Here is a 15,598-nt window from a genome sequence, read left to right on the forward strand (position 1 = left end):
TTTGGGTTATAAATTTGTAAATTGAAGACCTAAGTGGTATAACTTTTATTTAAGGAAAGAGGACAGGAGGCATATTGATAGTCATGACATGATTCCTGTAAGAGGCTATAACTGATTGCAAAGACCAATGTATGAGGTTTTGTTGCCTGAATTAGAAATGTTTAACACCCCAATTTAATTAGGCATGTTTTGAGAAAAGGTTTCATGGTGTGGATTGAATTTCAGGCATTCACCTACGTGCATGTGAATGGCTTTGGCTGCAGCCATCACAGCAGTACCACTGCTCAGCAGACATAGTATTTAAAGAAGCCCAACACATCCCCAAAAGTGTGGGAAAACACTGAAGTTTGTGTTTGCCCTCTGCCAGGGTGCTTTCCATGGAGATTCTCAAGAGAAGAGATGACATGGATGACTGTGGTATTGTGTGGCTTAATACCATGATGCTAAAGACAACATTTTGGGTAAAATGGTGAGGCAAGAGTGAGATTATGTTCGATGAGAAGCAGGCAGATTAACCAGATTAAATTGGAGTTGAGTATGGATTACTACTTGTCTGTTGTAACCAAGAGTTTTGTCTTACGGACTTGACTACACTGTGGAATAGCAGAAAGCAAAGAACTGCAGAATAGTTGTTTCTCAGTAATTCTCCCAGTGAATACTTTCAGGATAGACCCTGTGTCTCCAGAGGAAGTTAGTACAGGACAAATACTGCATATGAAATACAGATAACTATCCCAAAGCTTCCTCCAGTAGAAGAGTCCATACAGTGCAATGGTCCTGAAGGTTCAGTGGCACCCATTAATGCCAGTGGGTGTTTCTGGAGTGCAGGTGTGCAGTTCTTCCCTTCCTCTAAACCCTGGTGTGGTTTTTATACAGCAAAGAAGTTCCCAGAGCTGTGATCAGAGACACACTCACCTGCTGCCAGAGCCCAAGGATACAGGCTTGTGTCCAGCAAAGCCCAGTCATTGTCTGATTCTGATTGCGGTAGGGAAGAGAGAGTGAGCCCCAGCTGAGGCTGCTCTAATACCCCTGCTTTACATGATGGATAAGTAATTGGCTGGATGGACTCAGACAGAGAGTTGTGGGCAATGGCTCTGTCTTTAGGGGGAGAGTGGTGATGAGTGGTGCCCCTCAAGGCTCTGTTTTGGGGCCGGTGCTATTCAACATCAGTGATCAAGTGCACCCTCAGTAGATTTGCAGATGACATGAAGCTGAGCAGTGCAGTTGACACAGAAGGAAGGGGTGTCATCCAGGGGACCTGGACAAACTTGAGAAGTGGGCCCATGAGAACCTCATGAAGTTCAACAAGCCAAACTGCAAGGTGCCACATCTGGGTCAGGGCAATCACAGACGTGAGTGCAGACTGGGAGAAGCCACTGAGAGCAGCCCTGCCAAGAAACACTTGGCAGTTCTGGTGGATGGAAAGCTGGATATGAACCAAGAGTGTGTGCTTACAGCCCAGAAGGTGAGTGGTATCCTGTGCTGCATCAAAAGTAGCATGGCCAAGAGGTCGAGGGAGGTGACTCTCCCAGACCTCTCTGCTCTCCTGAGACAACAGCTGCAGTGCTGCACCCAGCTCTGGGGACCCCAACATCAGAAGGTCACGGATCTGATGGAGCAGGTCCAGAGAAAGGACATGGAGACAAACCACTCTGGGCAGAAAGATAACTCAAGGACGAGGAACTGGAACATTGTAATACTCAATTCATACCCTTACTATCTTGATGGAGTGTCATTTTACCAGAGCCACCTGCTAAGAAAGGAAGAAAAAATCCGCTCGTATTTGGTACTAATATATTTATTTCAGCAAGGTTTTGGCAATGGAAATCTTCTCTGAACTGGGAAGTAAGTACTAACCTTTCTTAAGTTCTATTAAATAATTTGTAATCTTTATACCTAATACAGGAAATTTTACTGTAATTCAGAGAATTGTGTTTGCACTGTTTCAGAGGAAGCTATGTTTTCAAGTAACTGACAATTAACTGAGAATGGTAAAATAATAATTACAAAATTAGAATGAGTGTTTATTCATAAAAGAACAGACACCTTTTATAAGCTGTAATTATCCTTTTGCTAATTTGGTCTGACTGGCAAACGAAGCATACAGAGGATGAATTTTTTCCCGGGCATAGCACCACTGCAGACAAAGCACTGTTAGAGGTGAGGCTTGTTGTAAAAGCAGGTCACATGGCAGCAAGCACTGACAGTGCTGAGTATCTCTTGCTCAGGGAATTCTTATCTGTCAGCTGAAGAGTAAAAAACAAATGCAGAAATTCCTCAGTGTAGGAATAATTAATAAGAGACTGAGGCTGAAGTTTGCCACAGTACCAGTACCTTTGCAGTTGAAACCAGCCCTCAACTTTTTCTGGTTATTCAGTTTGCATCGTATTTTTTCCCCCGCTCTTTTTTATTGTCGGTGAATTGTGGGTTTCTTGACGACAATATACTCTGTCTCTTGGCCCAAGAAACACGTATCTATGTACATGTGCTCCTATATAAGGTGAAACTTCATGGAAATAGGATGCACAAAGGTGTATCATGAGAGAAAGAAGACTGATTCTGCAGAAAACTTTACTCAATCAAATACACACAGCTTCTGCAAACTGTATTTTTGGAGGAGAGGAAGGGTTGAGGGTGAGGTGTCTTCTTCTTTCATAGCATACAAGTTTTTTGGTGCAATTTATAGAAAGAATCAGAATGAGGCAAATGCAGTAATGTGTTAAATGCCTATCTTTGCAGATGGGAGGGTGAAATATCTGAAGGATAATAGTATATTTCATGGCCAAGCAAATAACAAAGTAGAGAGTCTGCTACACATGCAAGAGTTTCACAGGCATCTTAAGGCACCAATGCAAAGTTTGAATTTGGCATTTGGTTTAACAGGAATAAACAAATTGATTCAAAGGGTATGTGTTAAAATGAAAAGGGAAAAACTAAATTTTTGAAAATAAGTAATATCTGCCTCCTGAGCAGTTCCTGTGACATACGAGAGAGCCAGGCATCAGAGCAGTGTAGGGTCTTGTAAGAAGTTTGTTCTGGAAGAAGGTGCAGGTTGTCAGATGCCATCCCTGGGGTATCAGCCAAAGGAGTAGAGAGCATTGACAGTAATGCTCATAGCAGAGTTTGTTCATCGTTCTGTATGGCATGGACTAGGAAGGGGTAAGCAGGGTTGTGGTAGAGTGATCTCCTGCCTTTTTTACAGGTTATTTCAAGCAGCAGTGATGCACAATGACTCATTAGGCCTAAGGGCACACTAGAAGGTCAGTTCTTTCACCATTCCTCAGTGTGCACATAAAGCTGTTTGGAGATAGGATGATGTGACATAATCTGAGGTAGGTGCTCACTGGCAATTTCAGCTTAACTGTCATGAAAATAGGACACAAACATGCATATTTATTTCTTATGCTGAAGGCATGTTTGGACAAAGTGTAAGAATTGTTATTTATTGTGCATCACATTATGTATCTTTTACAATTAGGCAGTTCGTGAAAATGAGATTTTTTTTTACAGTTATTTTGCTCAGAATATCATAACACCCTGAGATGCTGTTGCTGGAAAGCAGCATAGATATCTTGATGTTTTTAATGGAGTTAAAGCATTAAAAAAAATAGAAAATTGAGGGTAGAAATTGTTCTAGAAATAAGAAAGTGCAATTTCACAGGGACAGTATCGTTTAATGAATTATGTGACTAGAAAGAAATTATATGAACAAATAATAAATTTATTTTGAGATGCCTAACTGAAAATCCAGAAGGAGGAGCTGGTAACAGAGCGTGTGGATTATGACAGTAGAAGAACTTACTTGATAGCTAGTTTAGACAAGGAAGAGAGAGAAATGGCAAATAAGCATCATTTCTAAAGATTTTTAGTTTGGTAGGGGAGAAAGACTCCAGCCAGAGGAATGTCCATAGCAGTCCATTCACTAAGAGCATGGACAATCACACAGCTGAGAAGCATTTGTCTTCTACTTTGCTGTGCTGTGTAACTTAATTTGTTTCAGAGCAGCATTTCATACTTCTGATACTCTAATGAGTGTTCTGCTTTGTGACTTCTTATCCTCTGTATTAAAATTTCTAAGTAGCTGATCAAAAAGAGATGAAGCTAATAATCTAATGAACTGATTGGTGTTGTAATTAATTGTGCTCATCTGATTAGTCAACAACCAAAGCTGATTTACTCTCCTTTCTTCTCAAGGCGCTGCACTGATAATGGTTTTTCAAGACTGCAAAATAGATGCAGGAAGGCACTTGAAACTCAGATGTGACAGGGAGATTGCTTTGTAGGTTAAGGGAATCATCTTACTTGAGCAGTCATGATCCTATTTGTTTGTTCCTCCAGGTTGATAGGATTGCGTATTGCTTATGGTTTTTCTGGAACCTAATCTTTATTCATAAGATTTTTAGAGTGGTAACTTTGCTAAATATAGCTACTTACATTGTTTCTAGTCTTACTTTTGCAATTATCTTTTTCACTGAGTTCTAAAACCAAAGCAAGACAGCAGTATAACTTTCCAATACTTTGATTTATAAGACCTGAGAAGTGCGTTACTGCTAATGCTTTTAAATGTTTCAAACTTAACAGCAGAGGCAAACAGACTTACTGAGCTTAAGTGTCTACCAAAGTATATGAAAAGAATATGCAATATATTGTAATACCTCATCTGAAACTTTTGGTTTGGTTTAGTAACAACAGTGTCAACTTAAAAATCAGTATATCCAATAGAAAAGTGAAAATCAGAGCATAAAATGTAGAATCTTAGGTCAAAGTGGAATCCAAAATTCATTTCTAATGCCATTATATTTATACAACTAGAAAGTCACATCTGAACTGTCATCTAGCCCAAGTAGAATGCTTGTTCTAACAGAGTGAGAACCCGAAATGATAGTGTCATGGTATCCCATCCCAAGGTTTAAAGTAGTTTTTCCTTATACAGATGCTCTCCTGAGTTACTATGTCTGAAATAAGCTCTATTTATCTTTTTTTTTTTTCTTTATCAAAATGTAGCTTTCATGTTTGCCTAGAAACGCATTTACATCCCTTTATCATTGAACTAGAACAACCCATTTCAGCTTCCATCTTTTCAAAATGTTTATTTGGAAATGTAAAATTACTGAGTTTATAACTGAATCACAGGTTTGTCTTCTTGCAATATGTTGTAGAAGGATTTTGACAGTTGTGGCACTTGGCTTTTTACTACATGTGCTCTTAAACTGAATTTGTGTGGCCAGTGGGTCTATTTGGCATATAGACTGTTTTCCATGTAACAGGCTATTCACTGGATATTTAAACGAGCTGTTTTATTCTGGGAAACTAACTGACTTCTTACTGTTCCATTTGTGTGTATGAGCCACAAAGGAGACCAAGACAAGGACCTAAAATTTACGCATTGAAGCACTTTTTTCTTTTATAATTATCAGTTAAGAGAATTTATGGCCAACAGGACATAAATGTCCCGTCTTGGAATGCAAGACACTCAAATGACTGAGAAAGTTTGAATGCAGATATTGGGCTTCAAATCACTTCCTTTTTTGCTTCTGTGAGATAGTGCAATGACATTCTTTGCACAAAGACTTCTGAGCATGCTGGACACCCAATTCTAAGTGCCTTATTAGAAGGGAGCAGAGAATGGCTCTAGAGGGTACCAAATACCAGGTATTATTGACTTCATCATTACTTGAGAAAGTGGAGGAAGGATGCATAAATTAGTCCTTTAAGAAGCAAGATAGTTAACAAGTAAAGTTTAAGAAAGTATAACCCAAAGTCTGTTTTTCATAGGTTTTGCTCTTAGATTTTGGGATTTTTTTTTTCTGATTACAGAAATTATACTTGTGAATTTTTTAATGGATTTTTTTGTTGTTGTTGTTTAGGAGTTTCATTAAATAAGCAAACTGGTCTGTTAGAAAAAGCATCATGCTTATATTTTTAATTAACTGTTAACTTTATGTAATGGTCTGGTCCTTTTCTGTTACTGTAGTAGAATATGTCTTCTGTAGGTAGAACGTGCCCACTAGTACTGAGCAATTTCAGGTAAAACCTGGCAGCAGATCAGGAATTTTGGCCCCGTGTTGGATTCTGAAGTTGCACTTTTATCATGACCAACTCTGGCATTGAAATATTTCTGAGTGTATAGAAAAGAGGCTTGCATGTATTCCTGAAAAGCACAAGAGCTACACTGGGATTAAGTCAAGGAGGAAGAGCTGTCAAAACTAAGGCTTTTTGTTTTCGTTTGTTAGTACTAGTTGTTCTTCAGATTAAAAAAAAGGTCAAATACATCAAAGGATGGCAAGAAATTTCATACAATGTGAGAAGTCGGCTAAATTCCTTTTCCAAGTTTTAGGTATGAATGAAAATCCTTTTCTCCAGCTGTTGTGTATGTTACAATTTTGACTGAAGGAGAGTGATTTTTCTCTACAGCTAAAATTATATTAGAGAAATAACATTCAAACAATTTTATAGAGAGATCTCAGCAGTGTAAGGCATGCTGGTACACTCAGAATAATATTATAGACACAGTAAATTACTGCCTTTTACAGATAGTATATTTATTTGATGCTCACTCCAAACTCCAAAGCATTTCGTCTGCTTCTTTTCAATTGTTCTTAAGAATGCAGTTGTAATGCCAAGTTTTTCCTGAGACTGTTGCCTACAAAAAATGAAACTGAATATTTTTAGTCTTGTGGAAGTATTTTTGCTAGGGCAGCTCATGCAAATCAAAGACCTTCCCACAGACTTAAACAGGACAAAGAGAAGTTTCATCTTTTAGTGGAGAAGAAAAGTAGACATAAGAATTATGTACAAATAATCTGAATTATAATACTTTAGAGATTCCTTGAATGGTTAATGTAGAGAAAGGCAATTAAGTACATCAAAACAGAACAATATATAAGCATTTGAAGAAAATAACCTGATAAACAATAGGTAGAATGAGGTTAATTGAAAACCGTTTATGTCTGGTCAGTTTTGTTCTGAATAAGATAAGAAGCTGAACAGAAAAATGGAAATGGACTACTTTGCAATGCTGAAGTATCTGACGCAGTAATTTTGAGTTTTCACGGTGACCAGAGTAGGTAGCCAGGAAATAAATATGGAATGAGACCAGTAATAGTTCTTCAGGGCATGCTTCCACTGACCACATAGGTGTTTCACTGAGTGCTGGTGGGGGGAGTGATACCTGCATTTGGTAGCCTCAGTGCCATCCTCCTCCACAAATTTGGCCTGTTACTCTTCAGTCCATGCAAGGAGTCACAGCTGCAGAGTCCTCTGGACAGTGGTTTTGTAGGACAGAAGTGCCTGAGCTAATGCTGGTATTTAATGCTGGACCATCAAAAGCTGATGGTGTTGTATTTACATTCTTGCAGTCTTTAACACATAGAGCTCCATTTAGCAGCATTACAATTGTAAATGGAGAAAAGTATCTTGACGTTGACATATTTAAATTATTCCCATTATGATCTTCAAAGTCTGTACCCAGAGCAGGTCTTCCCAAGAGCAATAAGTGACACAGTATTTCAGCTATTACTGAATGAACAGGTACTGTACTAAAAGCTGTATAAATAGATGAGCATTAATAAGTGTAGTGATTTTTATGAAGCCAAATACTACATGTCAGAGAAACTAAATATCAAAACAGAAAATTGATGCAGGCCAGATTTTTTATACCATAATTTAAAACATTCCCTCAATACACTATGTGTAATTCTGTGTATGGTAGTTAAATAGAATTGCACATCAGATGAAAATACAGCAAAAGAGGAGAGGGGTAGTTAGAAATATTTTTTTTCTTTCTGATGAGGCTATGGTTGATTATACCATAACTCATACCAAAATTTTTTGTCAGAATATTTGTAGTGGTTTTGGGTTTGTTTTTACAGAGACGGTTTCTTTTAAGATGTTTCAGTTCATGTGCTTTCCCATCGTGTATCTTGCAAAACTATCAAAACAGGAAAAAATGATGTTAGGAATCAACTAGCACAGAGTTAGGAGTTCACAAATCACACAGAGCGGTCATTAAAAACAATGCATTTAGCCTTAGGATTGGACATGCAGAAGCACAGCAGTAAAAGGCACCTGTTGAGTGCTTGACTTGGTAGGCTAATTGCTCTGATGTTTTGAAAACAACAGGTACCACTGAACAATCAAAGCTAAATCACATTGTCATAGCATTTGATAGAAAGGTTAATAACCAAGACTGTATCCACATTAGACTGTCAGATGTTTGTCTAATTACAAAGTATTCTTTTAAAGTGAAATTGTTGCCAAAGAGAGAACTATCTCTTTTAGGCCAAATTCCTTGTTGATAAAGAATGATTTTCTTTAACTACAGTTGAGCTATTCTAATTAATATAAGACAGTTTTCCTCAAAACTTATGTTATACTTAATCCACATGCAGGATTGATAAACTCTGACAACTGGTTTATAGATTAAGAAGGCTGATTTTGGTAATACTGCACTATCTGTCATTCAAATAAGGAAAAGTTAAAGGGAGATCTGTGGCAGTGGCTGAAAAATCTATTTTAATTTATTTTTACTTCCAAACTGTAAGCTGATTTTATAGTCACTGAAAACCTAACACTTAGAAACTATTTATAATGAAGAATGAACCGTCTTGTGTTTTCTTAGGTTTTGTCTCACTGCCTTGCTTAAATGCCTATTTTGCCTGAGAAATAGCTAGTCTTATCAGCTAGTTTAGTTTTCAGCAGTAAGAGATAATTTTAAAAAGTCTTAGTGTACAAATAATGATAAAAAATCAGAATTTGTCTAAAAGTTACAATAGTAACCGGAACTACTATGGCTAACCTATTTATTCCATGTCCAAAGGCTGTACTGAGTGCTTATAGATAAGCCAATGTGACTTGAGGTCTACTCCACTATAAAAAGCCTCTCAAATTGTATGGTCACATAGGGTCTGCTGACAGCACTGAGCACACTTGATGGATACATGCATGGTGTTGATTGCTTCATTTTGTGTCTGTGTCACTGTATTAGACCCTTGCAGCAAAGAGCCTGAATGCTGACAGAAACAGCTGGGAGTGCACAGAAAAAGCAATAGCTCTTCGGGGATCATGTGCTACATTGCAGGCCAGCTCAGAGGATCATCACCACTGCACCCTCTGATGGGACTGGGGATGCCAGCCTGCCCCGAGACAAGGCTTGGTCCCTGAAGGAGAAATACTCAGTCAATCAGACAGAAATAGAAACAGGCAGCATATAAAAGAGCACATCTAGAGGAGGCTGGTTTCAGGGTGGGGTTTTGTTTGTTTGGGTTTTTAATTAAAGTAAAAGTGTTAAGTGTGCCAGTTGTAACTCAGTTGCTCATTATTCTGAGGGCTTTTCACTTGCTAGGTATCCTCAGGCAAACATAATCACAGTTGCTATAACATCTGTGGGGTTGGTGTAGTTCTTGATTTATGTAAACCTTTCCCCCTTGCTGTGAGAAACCTCTTCTTTGGTGGCTATTATAACATGTAGAAAGATGAAAAAGATTGAGGCTTTCATGATTAGTCTCTCTCACACAAAACTTCTTGGAATAATTACATACTTGGAAGGCCCCTGAAGTTTCATGCCGAAGATAACTTGTGCTTTCCACCTAATTTAGGATATTATCCTTCCTGTGTATGTCCTCTCTTATATCAGGCAAAAATATTATATATACTAGATATTAAACATACTTTCTCTTTTTATCATGGGGCTTTGAGGAATACCTGTCTCAATTTCACCTTTGCTAAATGCAAATTATTTGTTTTCAACCATTATCTGGCATGGCTGCCATGAGATCTGCAGTCTGCAGACTGGTAGCTGCTACAGGAAAGGACCTACTATTTGACATGACCTGAGCATGCTTGTGGAGAGCAGGTGCAGATACTTTAATTCTGTATTTGAGATGGATAAAACTGCCAGTGGGAGTAGTGTCAACAGCTTGCTAAATATTCCCATATCCAGAGGTCATGTCTCAGCACACTGGCTTGCCTTCTGGATGATCTTTCCATAGAAATCAGTCCCTCCCCTGTATAAGGCAGATTATTTTAGTTATCCTAGATTCATAAGGATATTGCTTTGAACCTCTCACAGTTTGTATGAGTGTATGGAAAATGACCTTAAAGCAGAAAGAAATTGATTGGCACTACCCACCTTCCCCTACCTCAAAGCCTGATAATTGCATTGAATAACTACTGCAAGTGCCAGGGTTCACAGGAGTCAGGTATATGTTGCACAGTGCACTCCTTTATACCACACTCTTCCTATCTCTAGAGCCTTGGATTGACATGCCCTAGGTATGGAGGATCATGCCTGCTGATAGTTTTCAGGTGGTGATATGATAGTTGGCACATTTTCCCGTGAAACTGAAGCTGGATTATTTTAGTTCTCTTCCCGTTCCTAAATAATTAGCAAAGTCAATCTGCCATTTGTTCAGAAAAGCAGTCTGATGAGCCATGGGTCTGAGCTCTTGTTCTGACTATCCTAATGTTCCTCTCTTGAGAAAAAGCTGTTTACATTAGCTGGGTTTTAGAGGTCTAATTAGGACCTTCTGACTAAACTGAGAGTTGTTCTTCAGCCCTCTGTATTCTTGGTATTCCTGTGTGACTCGATTCTCTTTGAAATTCATTTTACTGGTTTATGGCAAGCTGAAGGAATCCTTGCCCTGTTAGATTCAAAATGACAGTCTATGGCTCACATACACCATGAGTAGAGTTTACACAAAGAATCAAAGTATACAGGGTGATCAAGCTGGGCTTCATTTAGAATGGAAAAGTATTTTTTCCCTGAAAACTTGTGCATTGTATCTCCACATCCTTTAAGACATCCAGAAAAGATGGTTTCACTTGTTTGGAAAATGACCATAGAAAAGTATGCACTGACTTAGTGGGACATCTTACCAACAGTAGGTACTACTAATGTTCCAATTTAAATCTGCACAATGACCTGTAAATTCAGAAATGACAAATCATGTCTTATTCCCTGCCACACTGACAGCTACAGCATGTCCAAGTTAACAATGAGAAATGAGAGGCAGCATGTTTTCTTTGACAGCTCATGTAATCTGGAACTTGTTTCTCTTTTGCAGAATTATGTAGCCTGAGCATGGTGATAGTAGAGACCCTCTGTGAATGATCTCAGTTAACAGTGATTTCTTCAATAGAGGTGACATGAGACTCACTAGATATTGGGATATATTTCTTTTGGAATAATAAACTGATTATTTCTGCCAAAATGCTGATGCAAGGTTTGGATTTGTCTTGGTTTTTAGCTATTTCCTATGTAAATAAGTTCACCATATCTCGGGGAGGCCAGTAGTAGCTACAAGTTAGTGCAGAAAATAAACAGTGACTTTTGTAAGAAGAGGCAAGGCAGTCATGGGAATTCAGAATATCCACTTCTTGATTACGGGAGCAACTGGAGCATAATGGGGAAGGATGATAAAGAGAAGAACCCAACTCAACAGCTCCTCAATACAGAGCGAGAAAATGCATTGTCTGTGTAAGATGTGCCCCTGGTGTGTCTGCATTGCTTTGTGTACAGGCCTCATATTCTTTGTTTGCTGGAAATGAATGAGGCAGATAGCTCGCAGCTCAGGGACTATAAAGTTGTCTACATTGCTGTCTTGGTGCAGAGGAGTTTCTAGTGAACTTGGAGAAGAACTGAGAGGCTGACAGTCTCTGCAGGCTCTGGACAGTCAAGGTGACATGCAATTGTCTGTGATAGAGAGAAGGAAAAATCACCTCAATGAGATCAGGGAGACTATATCTCTCTGTTTCTACTGGTCTAAATCAGTCTTTTGAAAGCTTGCACCCAGTATATGCAAGTGCAGAAAATAAAGAAGCCTGGACACATTATTCTAGTACAGACTTGAAGATCTATCTCTGTTTAAAAGGATTCAGGAATATTTCAGCTTTTCTTTTCATAGTGGTGCAAAAAAAGGTGCAAAGCTGTCCTGAGAACTCTTCTTCGGCATCCTCCTATTACAATTTGTGCAGTTGCTCTTGTAGGGCTGGATACAACTTTCTTTCTTCATCATAGAGTCGTTGGATCATAAAATAGTTTGGGTTGGAAGGCATCTTAAGGACTATTGAATTTAAACACCTTACCATGGACAGCAACATCTTCCACTATACCAGATTGGTCAAAGCCCCATACAGCCTGGCCTTGAGCACTAGCAGGGAGTGGGACATCCATAACTTCTTTGGGTTACCTGTACCAGTGCCTCAATGCCCTCTCTCCATCTATGTTTATCTATCTACCTCTATCTGCCTAGAGGGTAAGAGAATGAAATTTCAGGTAGAAATTGAATAATCCTTCTTGTCCTCACTATATACCCCACAGTGCACTTTTCCAGTCCATGATGCTGCTTTTCCTACATATTCTGCCCTTTTGGAATATCAGTGGAGCTCTTGCCTTTAAAAGGGGGTGGTCTACTCTACTTCAGGTGGAGTCCCCAGCCCTGCAAATATAAGGCACAGGCACTGTTTGGGTAAAAGCACACTCTATGTTTTACCTTCTTATTTCTGCCACATGAAGGTAAGTCAGAAGTTTCCATCGCTTCGAAGGGAGAGAGTTTTTCCAATTGTTGTCCAGACCCTACTTCCTAGATTACAGAAGAAAGTTCCCCCATGAACTGGAGGAAAACCCCTCACCTGCTGATCTCATAGCAGCAGAGAGATAGAGGAAGAAGCGTTGGAGTTCAGAGACCAGAGGAACCAGAAAACACAAAACTTGCAAGCTGTTGTGAAGGGCAGGCTTCTGATGTGTAATGTGGCAAAAAATGACAGATTTCGAGGAGAGTGAATTTGTTTGCTAGAGAGATACAAGAATTCATTCCAGCGCTCCAGGTCTTTATGGTTTCTGTCAAGCTGTCTGCTGAGGTGAAGGGAACAGTATTGAATTAATTGGGCTAGTCTGTGTGTGGCAGAGCAGCACTAATTAGGACTGTGTGGGGATGCAAGTATAGATGGTAAATCATATATGTTTAGGGGGCAAAGTCAATTAGGAACCTGCATTGGAGGGACTGGGGGATTGTCCAGTTATAAGACTTTTTGTTGTTTTGGGGGAATGGAAAAGATTTTGTTTTTAGATAACAAGGAGGCAGAATAGGATGAGGTAGATAGAGCAGAAAAGGGATTGAAAGGAAACCTAGCCCTAAGTCCTCTCATCTTTTTCCATCTGAAATTCTTTCCCCTTTCCAGGATTCCTGTGCTTTTCCCATGTTTAATGCAAAGGTCATTGAAAATGGTATGAAATACAGAAAGTGCCTTCCTTCTTCCCAAATTCAAGGGCCAATGTCCTCCCCTTCTATTTCCACATATTAGCATTAAATACATAGGTCTGGTGTGTGTGCTTTTTATGTTCTTTCTTTGTATAAACTTTAGTAGTAGGGAGAGAAGAGCTACAGAGAGCCACCTCAGCAAAGGGTTGTTCTCCCGTACTGAATGAGACTGTGAAAAGTTTTATCCCATTCTTGAGATTGATAATTCACCCATTTCCAAATCAAACCTGCCATGCAAATTTGCATGCAGTTTTTCTTTGGGAGACTTGATATTGGCAAATATAGATTCTGTTTGTATATGCTCATTCATACATATTTTTCTTTGTGTATCAATACTTTGAACTTTATGGCATAATATGTTACGCAGTGAATTTTATTTTAATTGGATTTGTATGAATGTGTTCAGAAGGCCCTCTGGCCGCATCTAAGGAACACAAGAATTACAATATTATTATAATAATCCAAGGCCTTAAATTTTGCAATGTAAAATAAACTACATAAAGAGAAGATTGAGGCATTAATGTTCTTTCAAAATGAAAGAGAGAAGGAAACACTCATGTAAAATGAGAAGCAAGTAACAGCAGGTGTTTTATATTATGCTCTGATAATATTTTACTCTTGGGTTAAGAGCCCTAACTACTGGGCTCTTCATTTCCTAAGAGATGTATTTGGCAAAACCTCTAGACTTTTAAAATTCTGATTTATATGTACATATGCACATTTTTAAAATGCTTTCAAGAAGGGAGGGAGGGAGGAAGGGAGGAAGGGAGGGAGGGAGGAAGGGAGGAAGGGAGGAAGGGAGGGAGGGAGGAAGGAAGGAAGGAAGGAAGGAAGGAAGGAAGGAAGGAAGGAAGGAAGGAAGGAAGGAAGGAAGGAAGGAAGGAAGGAAGGAAGGAAGGAAGGAAGGAAGGAAGGAAGGAAGGAAGGAAGGAAGGAAGGAAGGAAGGAAGGAAGGAAGGAAGGAAGGAAGGAAGGAAGGAAGGAAGGAAGGAAGGAAGGAAGGAAATTATCAGCCCTTCTCCAAATTCTATGAGGCCATGAGTCTCCCCATGCAGGTGGGCGCATGCTGCTTGGCCACTCAGCCCCATCCTGTGGAGGACCTGATGTCTTCCATTTGTTCCCCTCTGCGTTACATTTCCTGAGCTCATTCGCAGCTGTCTCCATTATTCACAGCTCTGAACTGATGAGAGGAAGAAAGAAAACGTGTGTTTTATCTGGATGTGAACTGTGAGAAGGTTTCAGGCGGGGCGGTGGGCAGGGAGCCGTGGAGATCGTGACCCTTGCTGTTGCCTTGCAGGAATGTCAGCTCTGCTGGAGAGGAGGCCCGCAGAAGAATGAGGGAGTGTGACGGCCTGACAGATGCATTGCTGTACGTGATCCAGTCTGCTCTGGGGAGCAGTGAAATTGATAGTAAGGTTTGTCGTCTTTGTCTTTTCAGCAGCAAATCCAGGTATTCAGGGTACATGGGGACTGTAAAGAGACAATCTTTTCACGATACTCTTTTTTTAATGCATTGTGAGGAATGTCTTAGCAAAGCATAATTTAGCCCATTTTTTCCTTCTTCTTTTTTTCTGCTGAGCTGTTTATTTTAGTGTGCTAAGCGTTGTATTTGTGTCTACCTGTGTAGTGTGCACAGGTAAGCATGTCATCCTCTCCATTGAATTATTGAAGTAGAAAATATGATACTCGTTTAAGAAGAGCAAATATATCCTTTTCCATGTAAAGTTCCTTACATTGCTCTGCCAGTTTCACCTTAAAATTGATTTTCAGTACCCAGTATGAGAGAGAGCTAGTAAGAGTGAGGTAGGCTTAGAAGGCAAACAAGCAAAAAGAAAAAAAAGGGCAATTAGTAGGCAGTTTTGCAGTAAAACTGACATTATTTCTTCTTTGAAGAGGATCAATGAATGCTTTCAATAACAACTGTGTTAGATGCCTCATTATGTCAACTTTACTTCTCTTAAAATCCTAGTATATGAACAAGCTTCACCAGAGGTGAAAGGCACTCTCTAATTAAAAAGACTCCAAGCATTTACAAATTGAAGATTTGTAATGCATTGAAGTATTCCAGAGAAGGAAAAGGCCTGTTTCTTTTGCTTTCAGTATACTGTGCTAAATTAACTACAGTTGCTGCTCTAGGACAGCCTTGGTCCATTTGCAAACCCCTAGGAATTGCAGGAGAGCAGCCTTTTATGCAGCAAGGTTTTAAAGCCCACTGGGTTTGTATTGCCAAATAATACTTCACAGAGTTGTCTGTGGACCCCCATAGGTTTATTGATTTGAAAGGAATAATGTCCAGGAGTCTCTGGTCACTACCTGAATCAAATAGATGAAATTTGCCT

The 15,598-nt window shown here is 39.3% G+C and overlaps 1 protein-coding gene across 5 annotated transcripts in view; it reads left to right on the plus strand.

The window, feature by feature from the left end:
* CTNND2 (catenin delta 2) overlaps nt 1–15,598 on the plus strand; it is a 630,539-nt gene that overhangs the window by 517,163 nt on the left and 97,778 nt on the right. For all 5 annotated transcript variants that reach the window (XM_088170959.1, XM_088170931.1, XM_088170938.1 and 2 more), the window contains one exon: nt 14,557–14,674. In XM_088170959.1, coding sequence (XP_088027085.1) covers nt 14,557–14,674 — 118 coding nt within the window. The remainder of the gene's footprint in view (nt 1–14,556; nt 14,675–15,598) is intronic.

The sequence above is a fragment of the Sturnus vulgaris genome, chromosome 1, assembly GCF_052056855.1.
Source record: "Sturnus vulgaris isolate bStuVul1 chromosome 1, bStuVul1.hap1, whole genome shotgun sequence".
NCBI classification, from domain to species: Eukaryota; Metazoa; Chordata; class Aves; order Passeriformes; family Sturnidae; genus Sturnus; species Sturnus vulgaris.